The 22,017-nt window shown below is 27.7% G+C and overlaps 2 protein-coding genes across 6 annotated transcripts; one reads left to right on the plus strand and one right to left on the minus strand.

The window, feature by feature from the left end:
- Positions 1-66: 66 nt before the first annotated feature.
- LOC111029561 (adenosylhomocysteinase) lies at positions 67-3,952 on the plus strand. The gene is made up of 2 exons (XM_022308601.1): positions 67-306; positions 2,520-3,952. Exon 2 carries the CDS (start codon positions 2,562-2,564, stop codon positions 3,870-3,872), a length of 1,311 nt encoding a protein of 436 aa, XP_022164293.1. The 5' UTR covers positions 67-306; positions 2,520-2,561; the 3' UTR covers positions 3,873-3,952.
- Positions 3,953-6,285: 2,333 nt separating this feature from the next.
- LOC111029559 (ATP-dependent 6-phosphofructokinase) lies at positions 6,286-21,999 on the minus strand. Of its 5 annotated transcripts, none has more exons than XM_022308597.1 (17): positions 21,883-21,999; positions 21,714-21,807; positions 20,352-20,503; positions 18,957-19,357; positions 15,629-15,737; positions 12,266-12,454; positions 10,795-10,985; positions 9,488-9,575; positions 9,365-9,376; positions 9,240-9,260; positions 8,759-8,905; positions 8,537-8,695; positions 8,321-8,473; positions 7,991-8,217; positions 7,813-7,910; positions 7,451-7,673; positions 6,992-7,133 (listed from the first exon to the last, which is right to left on the minus strand). In XM_022308597.1, exons 2-17 carry the CDS (start codon positions 21,799-21,801, stop codon positions 6,992-6,994), a joined length of 2,400 nt encoding a protein of 799 aa, XP_022164289.1. In that variant the 5' UTR covers positions 21,802-21,807; positions 21,883-21,999. The 5 variants fall into 5 exon arrangements, with proteins under 5 accessions (XP_022164290.1, XP_022164292.1, XP_022164291.1 ...); XM_022308596.1 differs by lacking the exon at positions 15,629-15,737 and adding an exon at positions 16,603-16,711; XM_022308598.1 differs by lacking the exons at positions 15,629-15,737; positions 21,883-21,999 and adding an exon at positions 16,603-16,711 and having other exon boundaries at positions 6,286-7,133; positions 21,714-21,801.
- Positions 22,000-22,017: the final 18 nt, after the last annotated feature.

The following is a 22,017-nucleotide window of genomic DNA, read 5'->3' on the forward strand; positions in this document are numbered from 1 at the left end:
TTGTAAGGATATAATGAGATAATAAGATCGCGGCGGTCTTTCAGTCTTTCATAATTGCACCGTTTCTTTCTTTCCCGCACGCACGACGACGACGACGACACCACACGAGGCCGGTTGCGATCATTGGAGCAATAACGATTACATTTCATCACGCCATCCCTATCGTCGTTTGCCGGTTCGTTTGAATCGAAACCACGACAATATTTTTCTACTAAATTTACCCTCCACGTCATAAATCGTTCGCCAGATTCTACTATTTTCCAATTATCCACGTAGTTGTGTGGTTACCGTTCTCGTCCGAAACGTGTAAGTATTGCATTATATTGCTACATTATAATATATGAGAATTAACCCTGCCATTTTATGTGGGTCTCGAGTAATGAATAATAATAATATTAATAAATAATAATAGCCAATAGGTAATTTTATTATAATCATACCTATATAGTTTCCTATTATATTTTATTATTTTCGTACATTCGCATTCAGAATCTGAGTGACAGGGAATACAATACATTTAATTGAGTTGACTGATTCAGTGATCCAATGGTACACTAATACAATTGTAGAATATGTCGATCTCAACAAAACCTTTCGTTGAGGAAAACCATCATTGAGTTACGTAGTTTGTGCCCATATTGCCTTCTTATTTAAAATCAACTCCTTTCATACAAACTTAAATTTATTTTTAATATCACTCTTAATTCATAAATGTTATTCAATGCCCTTCCAATCTCTGTTCTGAGCCTTAACTGTGTTTTTAATTACTGTACAACAGTCTGCCATTCTGTATTTTATGTCCTGGGTCATTGTGTACTCAGAATTTTTTTGTGGTGTGTTCAAAATAATTTTTGTAATAGCAATTCTTGTTATTTTTTTTTTTTGGTGGGGGGGAGTAAGTGTTATGTCACTGAAGTGTTTTATTAATATTAATTTCTAAATGGGATACCTATATAATTTAATATTTAAACTTGTATAAGAAATAAGAATATAATATATGTAAAAACCTATGTTTCCTTTAGCAATACAATTACTGAAATTCTGATTTTTGGAATTATAAAGTAGATGGTATATTTAAACATTGTTTTTATCAAATATATAGATAAAAGTATTATACCATTTAATGAATGTCCTTTGTTGATTTAAACTTCTTTTTTTCAAATGATAATCATGTTTTTCTAAGAATGTTTATATAAGAAGATCTATATAAATTGAAATTGAACAAGTAGTTTCTGCCTTCTAGATTAATACAATTTTTATATGCCTTTTATAAATTATATAATAATACATGATAGTAGTGAAATCTTTATAGGGACTATGATGATTTAAAAATTACACATATTAACTATTAAAATAGCATAGATAAAATTTGTCCGAGTATAGATACTAATTAAGTTGTACTAAGTACTACAAAAAAAAAAATAGAGTAAATATTACATAAGGTTTTACTTCTACTTTATATTTGACATTAAACTATTATTAAGGATTATTATTATATTACCTATAAATTATAATCCTTAGTATAGTTTTATAAGACAGAAACTAGTAGGTTCAAGTTTTGATTTAGTTATAACAAAATGTTTAAATAAAAGAGTTTATATCATTAAAGGAAATTTTAATATTAATATACCTATAAAAATCTAAGTGTCCAAAGTAGAGTTATCAATGCATTATTAATGGATGAAATTGGAGTGAGCATGCATATTGAATCACACTGTGTATCATTAAACCTGTGAGATAATTGTAATATTATGTATATTGAAACAAGTAAGAATAGTTATTTGTATAAATATTACATAGTATATACCTAATATTTAAAATCAAATTTAATTAGATGATAAAAAAATGAAGATTTTTTACTATGTCTTTAAAATATTACTATATTAATAAATTACTTACTGTTACTCAGCATGTTAAATAATGACATTTCCGGTGTAGCTAACAGTTTTTAGAAGACATCTATTAAATTCATTAAGAATTATTCTTGGAAATATTATAAAATTCACACTAATTATTTCTATCTAAATAGTTTAAAAAGTGTAACTAAGAATTAGAACCATTATATATAGGTACTTTATGAAAGTCGATAATACATGGACACAATTTTAACAATCAATTATGCCAAATAACAAGAACTCTTAGTGCCTATCACCAAACATAACAAAACTAGTTATGTATCTAGTGGCATTAATTTATTATTTGCTTGTGTGTTAAAAAAATCCCAATAACAGTGATGGATGAATTGGTAAATTCTATTAGAAATAATATTAATAATTCTTGAAAAGAATACCTAAGTTTTTTTATTTTTAATACATCACCCCTAATGATATTAGGTATTTATTATGATATATTAACTAGTTCATAAAAATATCAATAGTTTTAAACTCAAGTTTCATAACAGATAATTGAATCCTCAAAAATGAATGACCCAAATCATATAAGACTGATATTTATGATCTTCTAATTAGTAGTCACCATATAATTAATTATTATATAATTTACCTATTTTGATTTTATAGATATATAAAACATTCAAAATAACGTCAATCAAGAAAAGAAAAATGGAAAACGGAGGAGCCACCCACAAGTTTAAAGTTGCGGATTTATCTCTTGCTGAATGGGGCCGCAAAGAAATTATTTTAGCTGAAAAAGAAATGCCTGGTTTAATGTCTTTGCGTAAAAAATATGGTCCACTCAAAATTCTTAAGGGTGCCCGCATAGCCGGTTGTCTTCATATGACTATTCAAACAGCTGTCCTCATTGAGACTCTTGTTGAACTAGGGGCTGAAGTACAATGGTCTAGCTGTAACATTTTTAGTACTCAAGATCATGCAGCTGCAGCAATTGCAAAAGCTGGAATCCCTGTGTTTGCCTGGAAAGGGGAGACAGAAGAAGAATACACATGGTGCATTGAACAAACCTTGGTGTTTGCTGATGGTAATCCTTTAAATATGATTTTGGATGATGGTGGAGACTTAACAACGCTGGTACATGAGAAATACCCCCAGTTTTTGGATGGCATCAAAGGAGTTTCTGAAGAGACTACTACTGGTGTTCATAATCTATACAAAATGAAAAAACAAGGTATTTTAAAAATGGCAGCTATTAATGTAAACGATTCAGTTACAAAAAGTAAATTTGATAACTTGTATGGTTGTCGTGAGTCCCTAATTGATGGTGTGAAACGTGCAACAGATATTATGATAGCAGGAAAGGTCTGTGTTGTTGCTGGTTTAGGTGATGTTGGCAAAGGATGTGCAATGTCATTACAAGCTTTTGGTGGTCGTGTTATTGTCACTGAAATTGACCCAATTAATGCGCTTCAAGCATCTATTGCTGGTTTTGAAGTAACCACTATGGAAGAAGTTTGTTCAAAGGGACAAATATATGTGACGACAACAGGTTGCAAAGGGATTATCACTGGTGAACATTTCCCACATATGCCAGATGATGCTATAGTCTGTAATATTGGTCATTTTGATTGTGAAATTGAAGTGACATGGTTGGAAAAGAACGCTGTTGATAAAGTTAATATCAAACCCCAAGTAGATCGATACACTTTGGCCAATGGCAGACATATTATTCTTTTGGCTGAAGGAAGGTTGGTAAATTTAGGTTGTGCTACTGGACATTCATCATTCGTTATGAGCACATCATTTACTAATCAAGTCTTAGCACAAATTGAATTATTTACCAAAACAGAACAATACAAACATGATGTATATGTATTACCTAAGAAATTAGATGAAGAAGTTGCAGCTCTGCATTTGGATCACTTGGGTGTCAAGTTGACTAAGCTCACTCCTGACCAATCTAAGTATCTTGGAATACCAGTTGAGGGGCCATACAAACCTGATAATTACAGATACTAAACTAAATTAAGAAATAAACTAAAACTTAACAGATACATGTTATTTCAACTCATCAAAAATACAATATTAAAAAAAAAAACTTTCGTGTTTTGTTTATTTATATTAAGTCAAAAATCTTTTAGTACATATTATTAACATCTATATCATCTTTAACATTTATATTCGTTAAATGTATAAAAGTATACATTTAATCTGGTAATGAAAAACAAATGGTGGTATCATAAGAAAATAAGCATTTTTATAGTGACATACCCATGGGCGGACAGGCCCATCGGGAAATCAGGATTTTCCCGGTAGACCCTCATCAATATTATACTCAGGGGCCCCAATGCCAAAAAATAAAACAATAATAATAATAATAAAAAGTACATTTTTATAATACCGGCAGGTGCCCTGGTGGCCGTACAGTATTAATGTGTATTGGCAATATTTGTTTACTCCATTAGGGCCCGGGGGCCCTATTTATAAACTCATCTATACCCGTATAAATACATATCTATTTAGTTGTATGTACTATTGGGCTAAAACTAAACAATGTATAAAATGTAAATATAAATAAATATAATCGATGTTTGAATAACAAAAATAAAAAAAAGAATGGATCAAGATTTGTTAAGTAAATGTGCCAACGATTAAACACAAAAGAAGTTAATTTTTTTTATATACAATATAAAGGCACTAGGTATATGTGGCTCTAATAAAATTATCCCAGTAAAAAAAAATGCTTTTTCGCTCATGGGCACATACATAACTATTATTTTGAATTTAAAAATTGTGTATTATTATACCAAATTAAGAATTTTCATACATTTATTTTAAAATTATAAAATAAAACTATGAATACCAACTAAAGTAATAATTATGGTACCTAATGTAGAATTGAGTCGGTTTGTACTGCATAATATATTAATATTTTAATTTCATTTTTTAAGCATAAAATCATTCAATTTTTTTTAGAAATTTGTGATTAATGTTTTTTAATTTCTCAGAACTTTTTTTGTTATTTTATTATATTCAGAAAAATACATTGACATCAACCGTCACTATGAAGAAACTTGAGAATAAAATTGAATAATGAGTAATGACGCATTTGTAGTTTATTTATACTAATAATATTATGTTCATTATAGGTACTATAATAAATAGTTATAACTTATAAGTCATTCCATTCATACCTATAGAATAAAAATCTTCATTCTTCAAGTCTTCTGAAAATATACAAATATTTCTAACAATACAGCACAATTTATGATAATATTATCTTGAATTATGCCATACAGGTATTTTAATAATATTATCAACAGAAGCGATCTGTGAAGTGTACACAATATTCAGTTGTAATAAATACTAAAATATTTAACCAGCTCTTGAAATTTAAATTTTTTATTTAAATACATTTTTTGTATTGGAGAATAACAATACACAGGGTATAGTCTATGCATGGTCATAAGTCACCAATAACTTAAGTTAAAGTATAGCCAGTATAGGTAGTTTAAAAATTCATATTTACCTATTCTTTGGAATTAATGTTTGTACAACAGTATTTTGTATAGTGGACCCATTAATCATTAGGTATCTTATCCACCTAATGATTAAAGTTACATAATTTATTATAGTAAATTGACTAGAATCATTTAGATCCCATAGGAGGGAAAATTTGAACTTTATCCAGTTATTTTTGAAAACTGAATTTTGTGTCGACACTTGGGTAACATAATAGCTATTATATTATCATACCAAAGATATAAGATGAATTTGTATGGTATATATCAGGGTCTAGGGATTGGAAACTCAAAGATACTGAAAGGGTTAACTATTTAGAACTTTAAAATCTAGCAGGCCAAAATAAAACCTAGGTAACATTTTAAATGAAAAAATTGTAAGTGATAAAACATTATAAAAGTGGATATTTTAATAAATTTTTCCAATAACACATAGCAATCAATGATTTATCATTTAATTCAATATAGTATAAATCTGAATACCTGATTACAGTATTATTTATTAGAGTTTAAGTATATAATCTATTCTGTCATATAAGCCCCATAAAGTATCTCTTTGGTAAATATAAATTACACAATATACATAATATTATTGTAGATGTTGTTGTTTCAAAAATATATAATTAACAAAGTGTTGTTTTGATAATATTTAATTCATATATTATGTAATTTTTGCTTAGAATACATGCATAACATTTAAAATTAATATTTATTACTTCTCTTATAACTCAAATTTTCTGGTTATCACTATATTATTATTATAACATGATCATACACAATTTTTAATTTTTTATAAACATAATAGCATACAACACTACAAATATTATTTGTCAACAATATGTTTTAACTACACACAATAAATAAGTACAACTTATTAAATTTTAATATTAATACAAATTTGTACATCCATTTGTTTTGGTATATTGTTTTGTACACATTTTTATTTAACACTTTATCATTTCTATTGGAAGGATAGTTAGAGGACAATGGAAGAAATTTAAAATCACATTTGGTTTGAAATTACTGTATTTTTTATTTTGTTCATTAATTGAGTTCTCTCTTAATTTAAAACTATCGAATAATATTTTTGTTTAAAGCTTGAATTGTCAAATTGATATGGTTTTATTTTACAATAAAAAAAAAAAAAATTCCTAATTTAAAATAGTCAACACTTATTTTATGTTAAGTAGTGGATGACAGATATTTGTATATAATAAGAAATATTTGGAAAACAATTAGTTACTTTAACAACATATTAATTGGTTACATTAAATAAGATTTTTTAATATTTATAATCTCGTTCAAACATTAAACTAGACAGAATTGTACTGATAAACACAAATATTCATCTAAAAAACAGTCTAAACGTAGTTAACAAACGTTATTATAATAGTTTCAAAATTGGTAAATAATTTGTCGAGGATATAAGTATTATCTATTTTATACATGATGACTAGAGTGTTTACTAATGTATAAACTATAATAATTATTAATTAGGTGAATTTTTAATTTTTTTAATTTAATTGTACCTATTCATTATTATTAATAATATATTTGCACACTCTTGGGATAAAAACAACAGTTTCAGTAAAAACATATAATCAGTTAAGTGTTTGTTTAAGCCAACAGTGTATCTGCTTCAAGTCCTTCCTCAACTGTTATGTACATACCTTCCTCTTCATACGCACTATCGTGTTTAGCGAGTATACGTAAGAGTGGTCTCAACTTCAACCACCACTGAGTCTTAGCTATACGCTGCCTGTAAATAAAAATAATTTATCACATTAAGAACTATGAAACCGTAGCAAAATCCTAGATTAATATTATTCCTTTTCAAAAAAACTATTCTCAACAGTTAAAATATCACAGTTACAATAACTTCTTTACACTATTCACACTTTTTGAAATTTCTACTCAATATTATAAAAATTAAATATTTGTTTATTTAAAAAATAAAAATTCCTTCTTACAATTTCCTACTTTCTAGTCGACAGATACATTTAAATCATTTGTAATAATTTTAAATGAAATATTTATATTGGTAAAATATAATATACATTAAAATAATTTCCTTACTCAAAATTGGTAAGTGGCAGTAAATCAGTTAAAGGTGTGAAACGATACTGCCGTCTTATTACACCCATCATTGCAGCTGTATCTGGATTATCTGTATAAATTGTTCCATCTGGTCTAGTAGATTCTCTCAATTTTTCCACTAACCACTCCACACACTTTGCTGCTTGTTTTGTACCCATATTACGATCAAATGGAGTAGGCGAACCCCCTTGTTGCATATGACCTAGACACATAAATTTATAATAATGAGCAATAACTATAAAATCAATTACAAATCCAGTTACTTTATGTTTCTAACTATTTTATTAGATTAGGCATTTAATAATTTATTTTTAACATACTATAAATTATAAAAGCTTTACCTAAAACATTCATACGAGTACTGAATAATCCTTTCCCTTCTTCGGTGTAAAGTCTGAATATAAAGTCAGTATTGTAGTTCTCACTACATTTTTCATTTCTAAAAATAAAAATACATTATTTAGACTTTTAAAACAATAATGTTAAATTTTTGTTTTTATATAGCCTTAAGTATATAACCTTAATATCAAACCACGTTGAACACCTTCTGCCATTTTTGAAGCCATATGATATACATCATTTTGCAAATCTTTTATGGTAAATTTCTCTTCGTATATGTAAGCTGCATCAGCACCGCCTGCCAGACCAGCAACAGTAGCTAAATATCCACAGTAACCACCCATAGTTTCAATGACAAATACACGCCGCTTAGTACCTTGAGCGGACTGTCGAATTCTGTCACAAATCTAAAGTAAAAAATTGTAACCATACAGAGGCCATACAAATGTAATGAAAAGGTAATAGTAAATAAAGTGTATTTGTTATATAAGTTTTAATAAAATTACAAACCTCAGTAATTTCATTTAGAGCGGTATCACAACCTAATGAAAATTCTGTACCAGGCACGTTATTACTAATAGTTGATGGTATTATAACCATCGGTATGCAGAATTCCGGGAAATTTTTACGGTTTTGAACTAACTGAATTCCAGCTTGGTACGCCTAAAATAATTAAGTTCATACAAATTTCAAATCATTTTCTTAAATTTAGAGAATGTTACCAACCTCAAAGCCTCCAATTATCAAAAGTGCTTGGATGTTAAACTCTTTGAGCCTTGCAGCGATTTCCGGCATTCTTTTTTCTGGAAGAGTACGTTTTGTACCCAGCATAGCACCGCCTTGGCCGACCCAGCCAGTAACGTCAGACCACTGCATTACTTGAATCTAAGAAACCAAATAGTTATTTGACGCTATACCTAGCTTTAAATTACGTGATAAAATACTCACATTTCCTGCTACTAAACCTTCTACGCCGTCATGAATGCCATAAACAGTGTCACCTCTGTAGATACAATTCCGTACAAATGAACGTACGGCAGAATTCATACCGCATGCGGGAGCTCCAATGTGCATTACAGCAAGGGTATAACCTTCCTATAATTTTCAATGACTCAAAATTATCAATATGCCATTATTGAGTTTCATTTATAAAATTAAAAATTGAAAACTACCAATACAATCTCTGTAGAAAATATCTGCATTATAATATAACATAAGCCCAATCAAAACACACACAAATAAATAGTAAACACTAATACAACTATTATGCTTATTTTAAATACAATGTCTACTATAATTTGATAAAATGTTTAAATAATTATTGTTTTTGTCATTAATTTTTAATTTCCAATCACGCATTAAAGGCGTTATGAAGCTTGAAAATCGAAATACTCCAAAATTATCATTACTTCACCATAAGTCATCTTACCTGACCCCACAGTGTGTCTTGCTGTTATATAAAAACAATAATTTTAATGTGATTTTTTTTTGTATGTGTTTGGTGTTTGCAATAATAATATATTGCATAACCAATTGGAAAATCAATTTACTTACTCGATTTAAACTCTAAGGAATTCATGGAAAAAATATCAAACAACATTGTTTAAATTAATAAAAAGAAATACAGAAATATCATTAAAAATAAAAAAAAATATTTAAATTAAATGATCAACTAACCAATCCCCGTCCCAATTCATCAAACGCTGAACGTGGAGGTTTCAAACGTGTCAACATTTTGTACGTTTCCAAGTTTCTCGCAAAACTCCTGCAAACAAAAATTAAGCATTTAATGAATAATTCATCAGTGAGACAAAACGTTGGGCAGTTTATATAGTATTGCAAATATATTATGAGAAGTGAACCTACGAGAAATTATTAGTACAGTTCAATGATAGAGGTACATATTACATACAATTTAGATTCTGAGCAGAGCGATGAATGTATTGGTTTTACAATATGTTTTGTGTTATTATTAGGAAAATGTATCAAATTTGTACTTGGGGAGGGGGGGGGTTGATCACAAGCAGATAATGTACTTGTTAAAACAATCTAAATCAGGAAAACTAAAAAAACAAGTATAGGCATGATCACTTTGTTGTACAGTAGGTGACAAGTGTGCATGATGGTAAATTGCCATTGAGTAGATCACTGTAATGGATGAGTTGAATTTAAATTTAATGATAATAAATCATTGTATACTAATTTTATATGATGCAAAATAATTCTGAGCGAAAGTTCAACTTTTTGGGTACCGAGGTTACAAAACAAATACTCTAATAATAATATTACAACATAAAACAATTTTTGTAATTTTTTTTTTTGTTTTTCTAAATTATTTTAAAAAGTACTGGGAAATGTCTACTTCTGATCAAAAGTTCAAACTAGATACAACTATCTACCAGAAATAAAGTTGATGAGTGGGAAGCATTTGTTCTATTAGAAAAAGTATCTTTAGACCCATACAAAAAAAACTGTTGTAAACCAATGCATTAATGGCTTCATTCAGAATTTATTTGGTGACAAACTTGATATATACATACACTCGACACCTAATGTTTAGGAGAGCAATTACCTACTTGAAATTTTTTAAATTTTTCATTTATTTAGCATTGTGAATTGCGATATTAACATATCAACAATACCCTCAAACAGACAAACAACTGAGACGCCAATAATATCATATTGGTATTTTGTTTTTTAATAAACGACAATATTTACTTGCGTTATTTCTAGTGTGTACCTACTTAATAATTATCATACAAATTGTCTATACATTGATACAACAAGAAATACAGTTATTTACTTTTCTAAAACCGTTAAGCCCGTAATTCAGTATAGGTTTAGGTAGGTACTCGTGACATTTTAAGTACCTACCAACTAACTTGTTTGCTTCTCATCAAAGATTAAACATTAAAAAAAAAAATTTAACACCCTTCAGTTACTGGAATAGTGCAATAAATCTGTACTGCATTTGATATTTTTACCTTCCTCTCAGTTGGACGGCTAATTCCCATTCTTTGTCCGCCATGGCTTTGGCCACGGCTTTAGTCTTTTCGACACATTCCATTAACGGCAGACGGACTGCCTGATTGCCATCCAACGACACGACACAAGCCTCGGTTTCCGGTGTAGCTTCCATTAAGGCCATGACAGCTTCCGCTCCCATTCTGCATCCCTACGACAAAAAAAATCCAATAAACACAAACATAATATAACTAACATATACTATACTGCAATACTGCATGAATACACGTAGCTATTATAGCGTAACGTGTACAATTCCAGAAGATTCGATACTTCACATAGCCATAATAGTAGAAGCATACAACTTTAAATGATCAAATGAGCTTTTGCACTTTGATAGTTTGATAATTCATAAGGGCGGAAAAAGAAGAGTAGGAAATACCGAATTTAGGGTAAACAGCGAGCCGACTACAGCAGGTCATCAACAATCGTTGCAAAAATAGATTTTTACAAACAATATTATTTTTCGGGGCATTATCCAAATATTCTAAACTAACTTAACTTTGGAAATGTGAAAAGCACATTCAAATTCCATAATATATCTTGGTACCTGGGTTAAAGAAACGAAAGGTGGCGAATTTCCGAATAATAATTACAACCCATAATTTATACTGGTCGTTTTTTTTTTAAATTTAAATAATTAAGTAAGTAATGAATAGTATATATAGGGATACTTAAGTTTAGTTTCGTCCAATATTTCCCGGTCATTTCCGTGGACAATTAAAAAAAAATGCAACCCACACCAAATCGAGAATAAATGTGCGTCAATTGCTCCAAAAATTGCAAGTAAAAAATAAAATTATGGGATTCAAAAAGCTTATGCATCAATTGTGCCGAACAATATTGAAATACTAAAAATGCTATAGTTAAAAAAATAAACGATAATTTCTGAAGTTACTATTATAACAAATGAAACAATTTAATAATGAACCATGAACATATTATAAGTCGTCTTATAAAATATTTTAGATTTTAGATTTAGATTAATATTTTTCAGCACTAATTCTCAATCATTTATTTAAACTAAGACAATTTAGAACTTTTACGCCCTAACATAATGACATTGTTTCAATATTTATTTTATTTGTATTTTCTTACAATTTGGTTCTGCTAACTTTTAAAATTATTATAGTTGTATGTTTAATTAAAATATTATAGTTAATAGGTACCAACTTTCGTGATATTTTCCTAGAGTAAACGATGTAGGTACCTACACCTTTTTATTTTTTAATATGTGATAAATCCATCGGCCCTAAAAATGTATATATTACAGGAAGTCTAGATAAATCAGATCAATTGACGAACACCGACCGAATTTCAGCCCTACCAACACACAGTTCATCGTTATCGCCCAAACACAAATAACGATATGGTACAAATAATAGATATTATATAGAGTATATTATAGAACTAACTAAAGAAAATGTTTACCAAAACTCTATCGAAAGCCGATGGGGCGCCTCCTCTCTGGACGTGACCCAAGACCGTAATCCGCGTGTCCTGTTTCAAGTTGTCGACTACCACTTGTTTCACCATCTCAGCAGTGATCGGCTGCCCGTCACGGTCGATAGCGCCTTCGGACACGATGATGATGTTTAAACGCTGGCCTGCCGTCCGTTCCTAAATATACATAAAGCATATTATATATACGTACACATCATGAGTGATGAGTATTAATAATAATTGAAAAACTGGCCAAACGACGCACGTCATATCCCAAAAGCTCGTTCACAAAGCTCGAAGATATTTTCATCCACCACTCACTAGACACTCATCCATCGATGAGCAGAAATATTATTTATTACATTTTCAAAAATCGTATGGTTTTCCCTTTTCGATAATGATAATTTAACAACGTCTATATACATACACGGTCATTATTCAAACAATTTTGTTATGCACTACAACAACAAAGCAGAAAAGTGTACATAAAGCCCCAATGCAATAACTGATTACAAGGATGACGATGAACAGCAGCTGAAGAGATTAATGATTATAATACATTATATATAATGAAGACTGGAGTCTGTAGAAAGTTAAACTCAAATTATATGACAACATCATCGTTGCGAGAAAGATTCTTTTACTATTGTCATAAGACTAACGAAAATAAACTCAAACAAATATGATAGAAAACACTAAAACAGTTATTAGAATTTCCTTAAGCAAAATTTGCCTTATTATTGGACTGGGCCAAAATGATGTAATAATTAAATAAGAAGTATCATCATTTGCACATTACAAAACTGATTTTATTATAGCAATACATTTAAACTGTATAAAATGAACTTAGTACATTTTCGGAATCGATAAAAAAAATCTCGGCATTAAAAATTTGGAAAATGGTGGCATAGCAGATAAAACCATACATTTATTTAAAAAAATATTTATTCATTATTGTTGATTATTATATTTATGTAATCATTTGAGTAGTATAAGCCAATTTAATTATTATTAATTACACCATGACACATTTTTTTATAACAATCGACATTGACTTATTATTCAATTTATTTAGTTTATTTATTAATTTTTCCCATGGTGTAGAGCCGTAGGGGTGAATTTCTTGATTAACGACCGTGCGTGGCGAGGACGTTAATAATTGTTTTTAATTTTAAACAAAATCAGTGTTTGAGATTCGTGGTCATGAATAGTGATCAATAATGGGTAACACTCTTGTTTTTGTTCGTTAAACAAATTGTATAGGTTGCGTCTTATTTTATTAATTACAATTTACAATAGCTATTATTTATAATCGATGATTATCGCAATCATGTTATTTTATATGTACCTAGTTATGGTTAGTGCCGTCTTAAGATATAAGTAAGCCAAATAAAATTATAGGTAAAAATAGAAAAATAAATTAAGCCCATGAAAATTATAAAGTGATCATTGGATTATAATAATAAACATTAACAACAGAAATTCAATATACTAAGACGTTAGTAGTTAGTACAATATTTAAAGCGGCATTGATCATCATTGAAGTGATCTTTGAAGAACCTTTAAGCGTCTAAATAAATAAATAGTTTAGTACAAATATTAACTATATTATAAAATCAATGCAACAATAATATTATTATATTTTAAGGTGATTCAAATTGATAACTGTCTGGCTTTGTTTAACACGCACTACTAAATTTAGTTGTATTGTATTTCCAACGTATTGATATTTGATCTAGTTAAACTATAAGACTCAGAAGACAGATTTTAAATTGTCGTCATTTTTCTCCAAAAATTTAAATATCTGATTTTTAATGTCTACTTTTTTAGAGTTTAGAGTGATCAGAGATAACACGGGAATGATGATCTCAAGTAAAATTTGTTACCTATCAGAAATTCTTAACACCTCCTTATAGATTATAAGTAGGTAGGCACGTATGTTGGAAATAGAACACAATATATCAAAAAAATTGTATTGTACGTATCGGTGATTTGACTAATACACACATAGATCCCTTTAGCTTTCAATCCTTTTGATAATTGGGTTTAAGAAACGATATTAACAAATTCAAATTAGTTTTAAAGCAAAAATAATTCTAAACCAGGGATGGCAAACATTTTAGAAATGAACATACAGGCTTTATTATTATGTTATAATTTAAAATTTCGAACAATGATGATATTTTTTTTTTGGTTAACTTTAAATAAAAATATATTTGAATTTAATAATTCAACAAAAAATTTTTTTAACTGAATTACATGACATCTGCTATAAATACCAAATATGATACCCTTTAAAACGTAAAGCTATTTAAGGACATGTATATTATGTGTACTATGTTTGATATTTGTATACCTAGGTACTGAATTGTGTACATAGCAAAACATAAGCTAAAACATAAGCAGACACAAGCCACAAGGTAAACACATTTTTTAAACTAAATTATTGAACGTTTGCAATCCTTGTTTTAGTCTAAATGAATGCATGCACATATCGAACACTTAAAACATTTATTACTTTTCCTCATACAATCATACGCAATATATCTAAAGCCATTTTCTACCTACAAAACACACTACAATAAATCCCAGTCACTTATACAATTCGTCGTTACATAAAATAACTTATGAATTTATTATGATCAATATCCATTACCCAATGATCATAATTCATCATTACAAAATAATTCATAAAAATTGGGTCAAAATAAGTGTTAAATACTATATTAATAATTGTAAGATGGACATTTCAATTTGATAACTCAAAAATCTAATATTAATTACATTTTTAAACAATAATAGCTCTAATTCTTGAAATATGGAAAATATATTTTAAATACTAGACTCAAGATAAGATGGTAGATCAACAATAGGCACATAACAGTTGAATCAAAATGATAAGTGAAGTCAGTATTAAAATATAAAATGTATAATGTTTGAGCTTTCATGAAAATTTCTCAATTTAAGGTCAACAAAATGAAGTTTTAGAAAACTTAACCATAATATCAAAATAATAAAACCTCAAAATCGTCAGACTTACAGAAGTAGTTAAATTAATTTAAAATAATTTGTAACCAAATGCTTTTAAAAAATCAAAACATATTTCCTATGTTTGGTTAGTATCACTATATGGTATATATTATGTGATATTTTCAAAAACCTTAATGGAATAACACTGAATAATATAATAATACGATATAGCTAAAACTCAAGTATAATAAGTGATACGTAAGTAATAACATATAATATTTAATGCAATGTAGGTATAAGGAAAATAATATATAACACACTGGCAGACTAATACAACTCATGCATCATATTTTTATGCTGTAAAACAGAATTAGGTCTTGCCTGTAGCAATTTTTTACACATTTTCGACGCCCAATCTTGGTGAGGTGGCCATTCTGGAATGAACACAAAATCGGCTTCTGCCGCCAATGCCGTAACCAAAGCTAAATACCTGCACATTTGTTTAATATAGCACACTCCCACCATACATTTCTAAACATCCACTAATTCAACATTATATATGACAAAAATACATGTAGTATGTATACATATTATTATTCTACATACATAGATGTATATATTGTATAAAAATATATAATACACAAATGAGTTATACAGAGTGATTTTTTTTTAATGTAAGACACTAATTAATTGTCAACAATTTTAAATGTTGTATACATATAGTTACCATACTATAATATATTATCACTGATATTTATCAGAATATTAAATTTAAAATAGCAGAATTAGAACCTAAATAATTAATCACTAATTGCTATAATGCAAAAATGAAACTGATATAATTGATGTTTTGTAATAAGTTATTTTTAAAACAAAAAAGGAAAACAAGTTTCTTACATTAATCAATAATCACCTTGTACGTGGACGTATAGTTGTAATTGTTATTGAATAAATAAATGGAAATTAATGTATTATTATTATTATGGTTTTGCCACTACTGTACACTGCACCCCGCGACATAGCCACAAACAAATCAGACCAGTTTCCTCTATAATATATAATATTCTATAGATATAATGAATTTGCGTGGTGAGCTTCCTATGACCTTATCTACAAAGGAGGCGAGAACAAAACGTAAAATTTAAAATAGTTAAGCGCTAAGACAGATAAATAAAATAAAACACAGGGATAATCATGCTTTAGTATAATATATAAATTATAAAATCAAAAAGTGCGAGCGGTTGTTAATGGATTTAAAGATGTGTTGGTAAAGACGTGTCCGAGAAGAAGTTTACAAGATTCTCAGGTTAAGGTATCGATCATGTATTGTTTTCTTTGTATAATATAGTCCTTGCCTGCTCTAATTTGTTGCAAAGTTTGGTCGGCCAATCACGTGGTGGTGGCATCTCTGGTATAAACACGTAGTCAGCTTCACTAGTGAGGGCTGTGACAAGTGCAAGGTACCTTTATATGCAACAGCGGCGTTATTAAACTTGAAACAAGAACACTTCAATCACTTTTATTTTGTTATAAAAAGAAGAGATAGGCCAAGTTTTAATACGGAGAAGTATTATTATTTATTATTTATTATGTAATTCAGTTTTACTTTTTAACAGACAAAAGATTGAAAATCGAAGCCAAGTCAATTACGTATTGTTTCAAATGTTAAGTAAATATTTGTATAGTATATAGTCTATTTGTATACATTTGTATGTATGCCTACAGGTTTATATTTTTATCTGTTTAGTAGATTTCATCGAATAAGGTTCAAATAATTGATTTCAAAAACAAATTACCTACTAAAATACTTAAAAATATGTAGGTACTAATTAAAAATAATGTACTATTCATAAAATTAGTAAAATATAAGAAATATATATATAATATATTTATTCATATACTCTTGTCTCTTTCAAATCAATACCTGGTAACTGGCAGTTAACTCAAATTATGAAAAAAAAAAAACACTTAACTACAATAAACAATAAATTATTCTATAATAAACTTCTATTACCTTAAATCATTATTGAACTACAATAATTGACTCAGCTATATAATTTTATTTCCCTAGTATATTTATAAGGATTAGAAATCTAAGAAGAAAATAAATCCATTTTAGGTGATTCTATGACTGTTCAAGTTATTCATCAGCTTATAATAAAGGTAAGGCTGTGATTAAAAATTATACAGTTAGTTAATATATTTCGTATAATAATATAATGTATAAAACTATCAACTTATATAAAATAATTCTGTCATATCAAAAATTTAGAATATTTTCTGAATATAGGTAATCAGTTTGGATACTTTACTATAGCCTTCACCACAGCTCACGAGAAAATAGATTAAGTTATTACAAACATAAGTTCAATAATTCAAATTTAAAAGCATTTTATTTAACTAGACATATTAATAGATGTATACTCAAACCTAACAAAAATGTAAACTTAATATACAATTATCAATTTCAAAAATACTACCTATTGAATTTAAAGAACTGAATAAGTACTATGCATAACTTGTTGAAAAAGAGTTTAAACTATATATATTATATATATATATATATAATATATATGCACTGTAAATACTGAATTAAAATAACTCAAATGTATTTAAAAATACTGTCAAAACAATATCATTTGAAATATAAAATTAAAAATATTACAAATAAAATATAAAAACTTAATAAGTTGTATAAATAATATAAAAATAATTTAAGTTAACTATTACATTATCTAATATCAGTATTTACATACATAAAAACTGTATATTTTACAATAATTAAAACAGGGATCAACACATATAAGTATTGCTAAAGGTTATTGGTAAATAAATAAATTCAATTTTGACTTCTGAAAATTTTTTAAAATTTTAAAACTAAGCATTTATCTGAATAATAATTATTTTAATTATTTCAAACACATAAAAATCCACAGTTACAAATTAGAACAAATGAAAATCAAGTCTAAAACCTTACAGCACAACATTTTGATTAACTATTGTCTATTTAAAATAGCCTGAAGCCATGTTAAAAAAAAATAAACCAATCTACTACAAATTATAAAATAAATTGAAAAGTTCTGTTCATTAAGATAATAATAATACTACTATCAACCAAACTAAAACAAAATGCAAAACTATAATAATATAATGTTTTAAAGCTATTTTATCATTTGCTTATTATAACATATAATTATTGTGTCAATAATTTATGTTATATTAAAAAAATATATTGATAACATTTAATTTAATTTCAACCTTAAGCAAATGTTATATGATGACTGGACTTTTCTAAATATGTTTATTAATGTGCCACCAAAATTACTAGATATCACAATAAACTTGATTAAACTAATAATTTTGGTCAATTTCCAATGACCAATTTAAATATGTAATCAATGAAATCACACACCCAAGAGATTGTAAGCCTAAAATAAAACTAAAATATTATAAAAAATTTGATGAACACTGAATAGTTATAAGAATTTATATAAGCACTCAATAAAATATTTATCAATACGAGAAATATCAAAGAAATACATTTCTTTCTAATAAATTAATATACAATATTCTTTGAAATTTCTTTGAGGTTACTAATATCTACAAAATCTTAAGGTCATAGAATCACCTGATTTCTTGGAGTTTTCTCAATTTTCTTATAAATTATAAATTTTTTAAACTATATTATAATTAAAATTAACAATCATACCCGCAATGGCGTCCCATTACTTCCATAATAAATGTTCTTTGATGTGAATAGGCTGTTGACACAATAGCATCAATTGCATCCATTATGCGATGTAATGCAGAATCCGTACCAATTGTCATATCAGTACCACAAAAATCATTATCAATAGAACCAACCATTCCGACAATATTCAATTGTTTATATTTTTCACGTTCTGCCTTATTAATTTGTGAAGTCTGCAATAGTTCATCTAGAAGACTAGACCATTCTTGTCTAAATAGGTTGGCTCCTGTTAAAGAACCGTCTCCTCCAATTACTACCAAATTTGTAATTCCACGTTTCACCAGGTTGCAAGCAGCCTTAAGCCGTCCAACACGTTCTTTGAAATCCATGCATCGTGCTGAACCAATTACAGTACCGCCCTAAATTGAACATATTAAAAATTTTAATTATTATTAATGTATAAGTATTGTTCTGTAAACTGAGCCAGGGGTTATTTGAAGGTCAGAAATAATAGAACTCAATACGGTAAAGAACATATCAATTAGATCAATACATCAGGCAACAGAATAAATATCAATTTAAGAATATGATTATTTGTAGTACAGTTTTACCACGAGTAACCATTATAATATAGAACAACATTTTATTAATAAGATATGCACATAATAAAAATTAGTCCGACTTTAAAATAATTTCACCTTCCTAATACATTTTATTGATCATCAAAGTTGTATTAAAACTCTGCCTTACTTGGTCTACTGAGGTCATGCCATAAGAGTAGCCATAAATGTAGTTATTTATTATAACAACAAATATACCAATATATGTTTTATAAAATGATACAAATTCACCATATAAGTAGGTTAAACTAAGGTCAATATTTTATTAAAATTTAAATATTACAAAAGGAGATTCAAAAATTAATTCAAAACAGGGCAAGGAGTACATTTATATGACAGCAATTAAATGTTTAGTATTACAACATATTAATGCAACAAAATCATATGGAATTGTTCTATAGTAGAGTAGATTATTGTTTTAAAAAAGATTAGTATGAATTATTTGATATTTATAGTTTAGCTTATTCCATATTCTAAATATTACTAAAAGTTAAAATGTCTATAATTTATTAGTCAACTAGAATTCCTTGGCCTATTGCGTGCAAACATATTGATTTCAGACAATTATTGTTTTCATTAAATTGCAATACTAAATCCTTTTTAGTCCACTTATGTGACTAGCTAATGCTAACAACTTCATACAAATTCAAAACATGTAGTTCATTTAAAATACACAGCACGAACAAACAATAATACATATTTATGAGAACATACCTATTGATATTTTTATATTAGTTATATAAATATAACTAACAAAAAAGTTCATAAATTATGTGAATTCCACTCAACACACCTTATGTATTATAGATGATACCGAAGACCAATTAGCTTCTTCTATGTTATCCCCTCCATCCACCATACCTTGATAACCCTCTTTAATGAAAAACACCTTGCAACCAAGGTATATGGCCATACGAACAACAGCACGGACAGCAGCATTCATCCCTGTCAAAATAAAAATCATTTTTAAAGATTATTTTAAAGACTATGCAACCAAAATAGAATATTAAATAGTTATTGAATACCTATAAGCAAAAATCACATTAGCATATGTGGTTGGGTTTCAGAAAAAATTATGAATTTGCTGTGCCTAGCCCACACATTTAAGTTATAGCCAAAATGGAGTATATTACATTACATGTATTCTAAAATAATAACATGTAGCTAGATACATTTGATATTTACACACAAATTTCTATATAAAGTTATCTTTATCATCATTAAAGTGATGATGACGAATTAATAAAATAATTATGTATAAGTATGCATGAGAAATTATTTCATAAAAAACAAAAAAAAACAAATAATATATATTTATATAGTGAATAAATGTTGCCGATTTTAGTTTAAATTTGAAAATTATGAAATTATAGAAGTAACAAAACTATCTATGATTTGTTAAACAAATATGAAACTAAAAATGTAATCACAAAGAGAAGAATTTTTGTTACTATTTTATCAATATTAAATTAGAACAATATGACAGTATATTGTACATAAATATAATATTATTCCTGTATTATTTTATAAAATTAGGTATATAATGACTGGCAATATGATAAAATAGTATTATATTCTTGAAAATTTTTAATTTTAGGTCTTTTCAGAAATTTGTGTGTACATTAGTAAAGTCATATTTTTTATATCAAGAAATTTAGACTTTAAAAGACTTGCTACTATTGTCATAATATTGTTTAAAATATTAATTGATGGTTCTTTGTTTTATTTGTAAAATAATATCTCTGAATTGCTGAACTATTTAATTTTTACTATAAAGTTCAAAGGGTAAAATAAAATATGTGAATACAGATGGGTACAAATAAATACACAAAAATATTTACAAAATAAACTTTTGTTACGATAATTATGAATTTTAAAAATATTTGCTACGAACCTTGTAATCAATATACAATTAAAATACTAAGACATAGCTTAATTTTAAATATTATTAACAACTAAATAAATTAAGTAGGTATACTCTTCAGTCTTTACTCAATAACTATTCCAATCATTTAGTTAAAAAACTAGCTACAAGTACCATGCTCAAAAACCCAACCCTCAGTCTCTGCATTTAAATAGATAGCTATTTTCTGGTTTATACACTTCATAATAATTGTTAAATAATTAATTGAACTGGAAATTATTTAATAGGTACCTTGCGAATCACCACCACTGGTGAAAACAGCGAGTCCTTTTCCTTTGTGGGAACCCCGTTCGATGAATCTCTTCTGATCTTCCTCCATAATGTTCTTCTCGAAAATAAAAATAATTCATAATATTAATATTAAGGTATAACAAATAGATTGAAATAAAAAAATTTTTACCTGGGTACGAACGAACTAAAACTGATAAAACTATGAGCTTTTGTGCTCAGGACGAGGACGGTATTCAAAATAATCTACGTATATTATATTATCGTTACTAGTCCATCATGTTCAGCCCTGGCAATTGGTGACGAA

Source organism: Myzus persicae, unplaced genomic scaffold (assembly GCF_001856785.1).
Source record: "Myzus persicae strain clone G006 unplaced genomic scaffold, MPER_G0061.0, whole genome shotgun sequence".
Lineage (NCBI taxonomy): Eukaryota > Metazoa > Arthropoda > Insecta > Hemiptera > Aphididae > Myzus > Myzus persicae.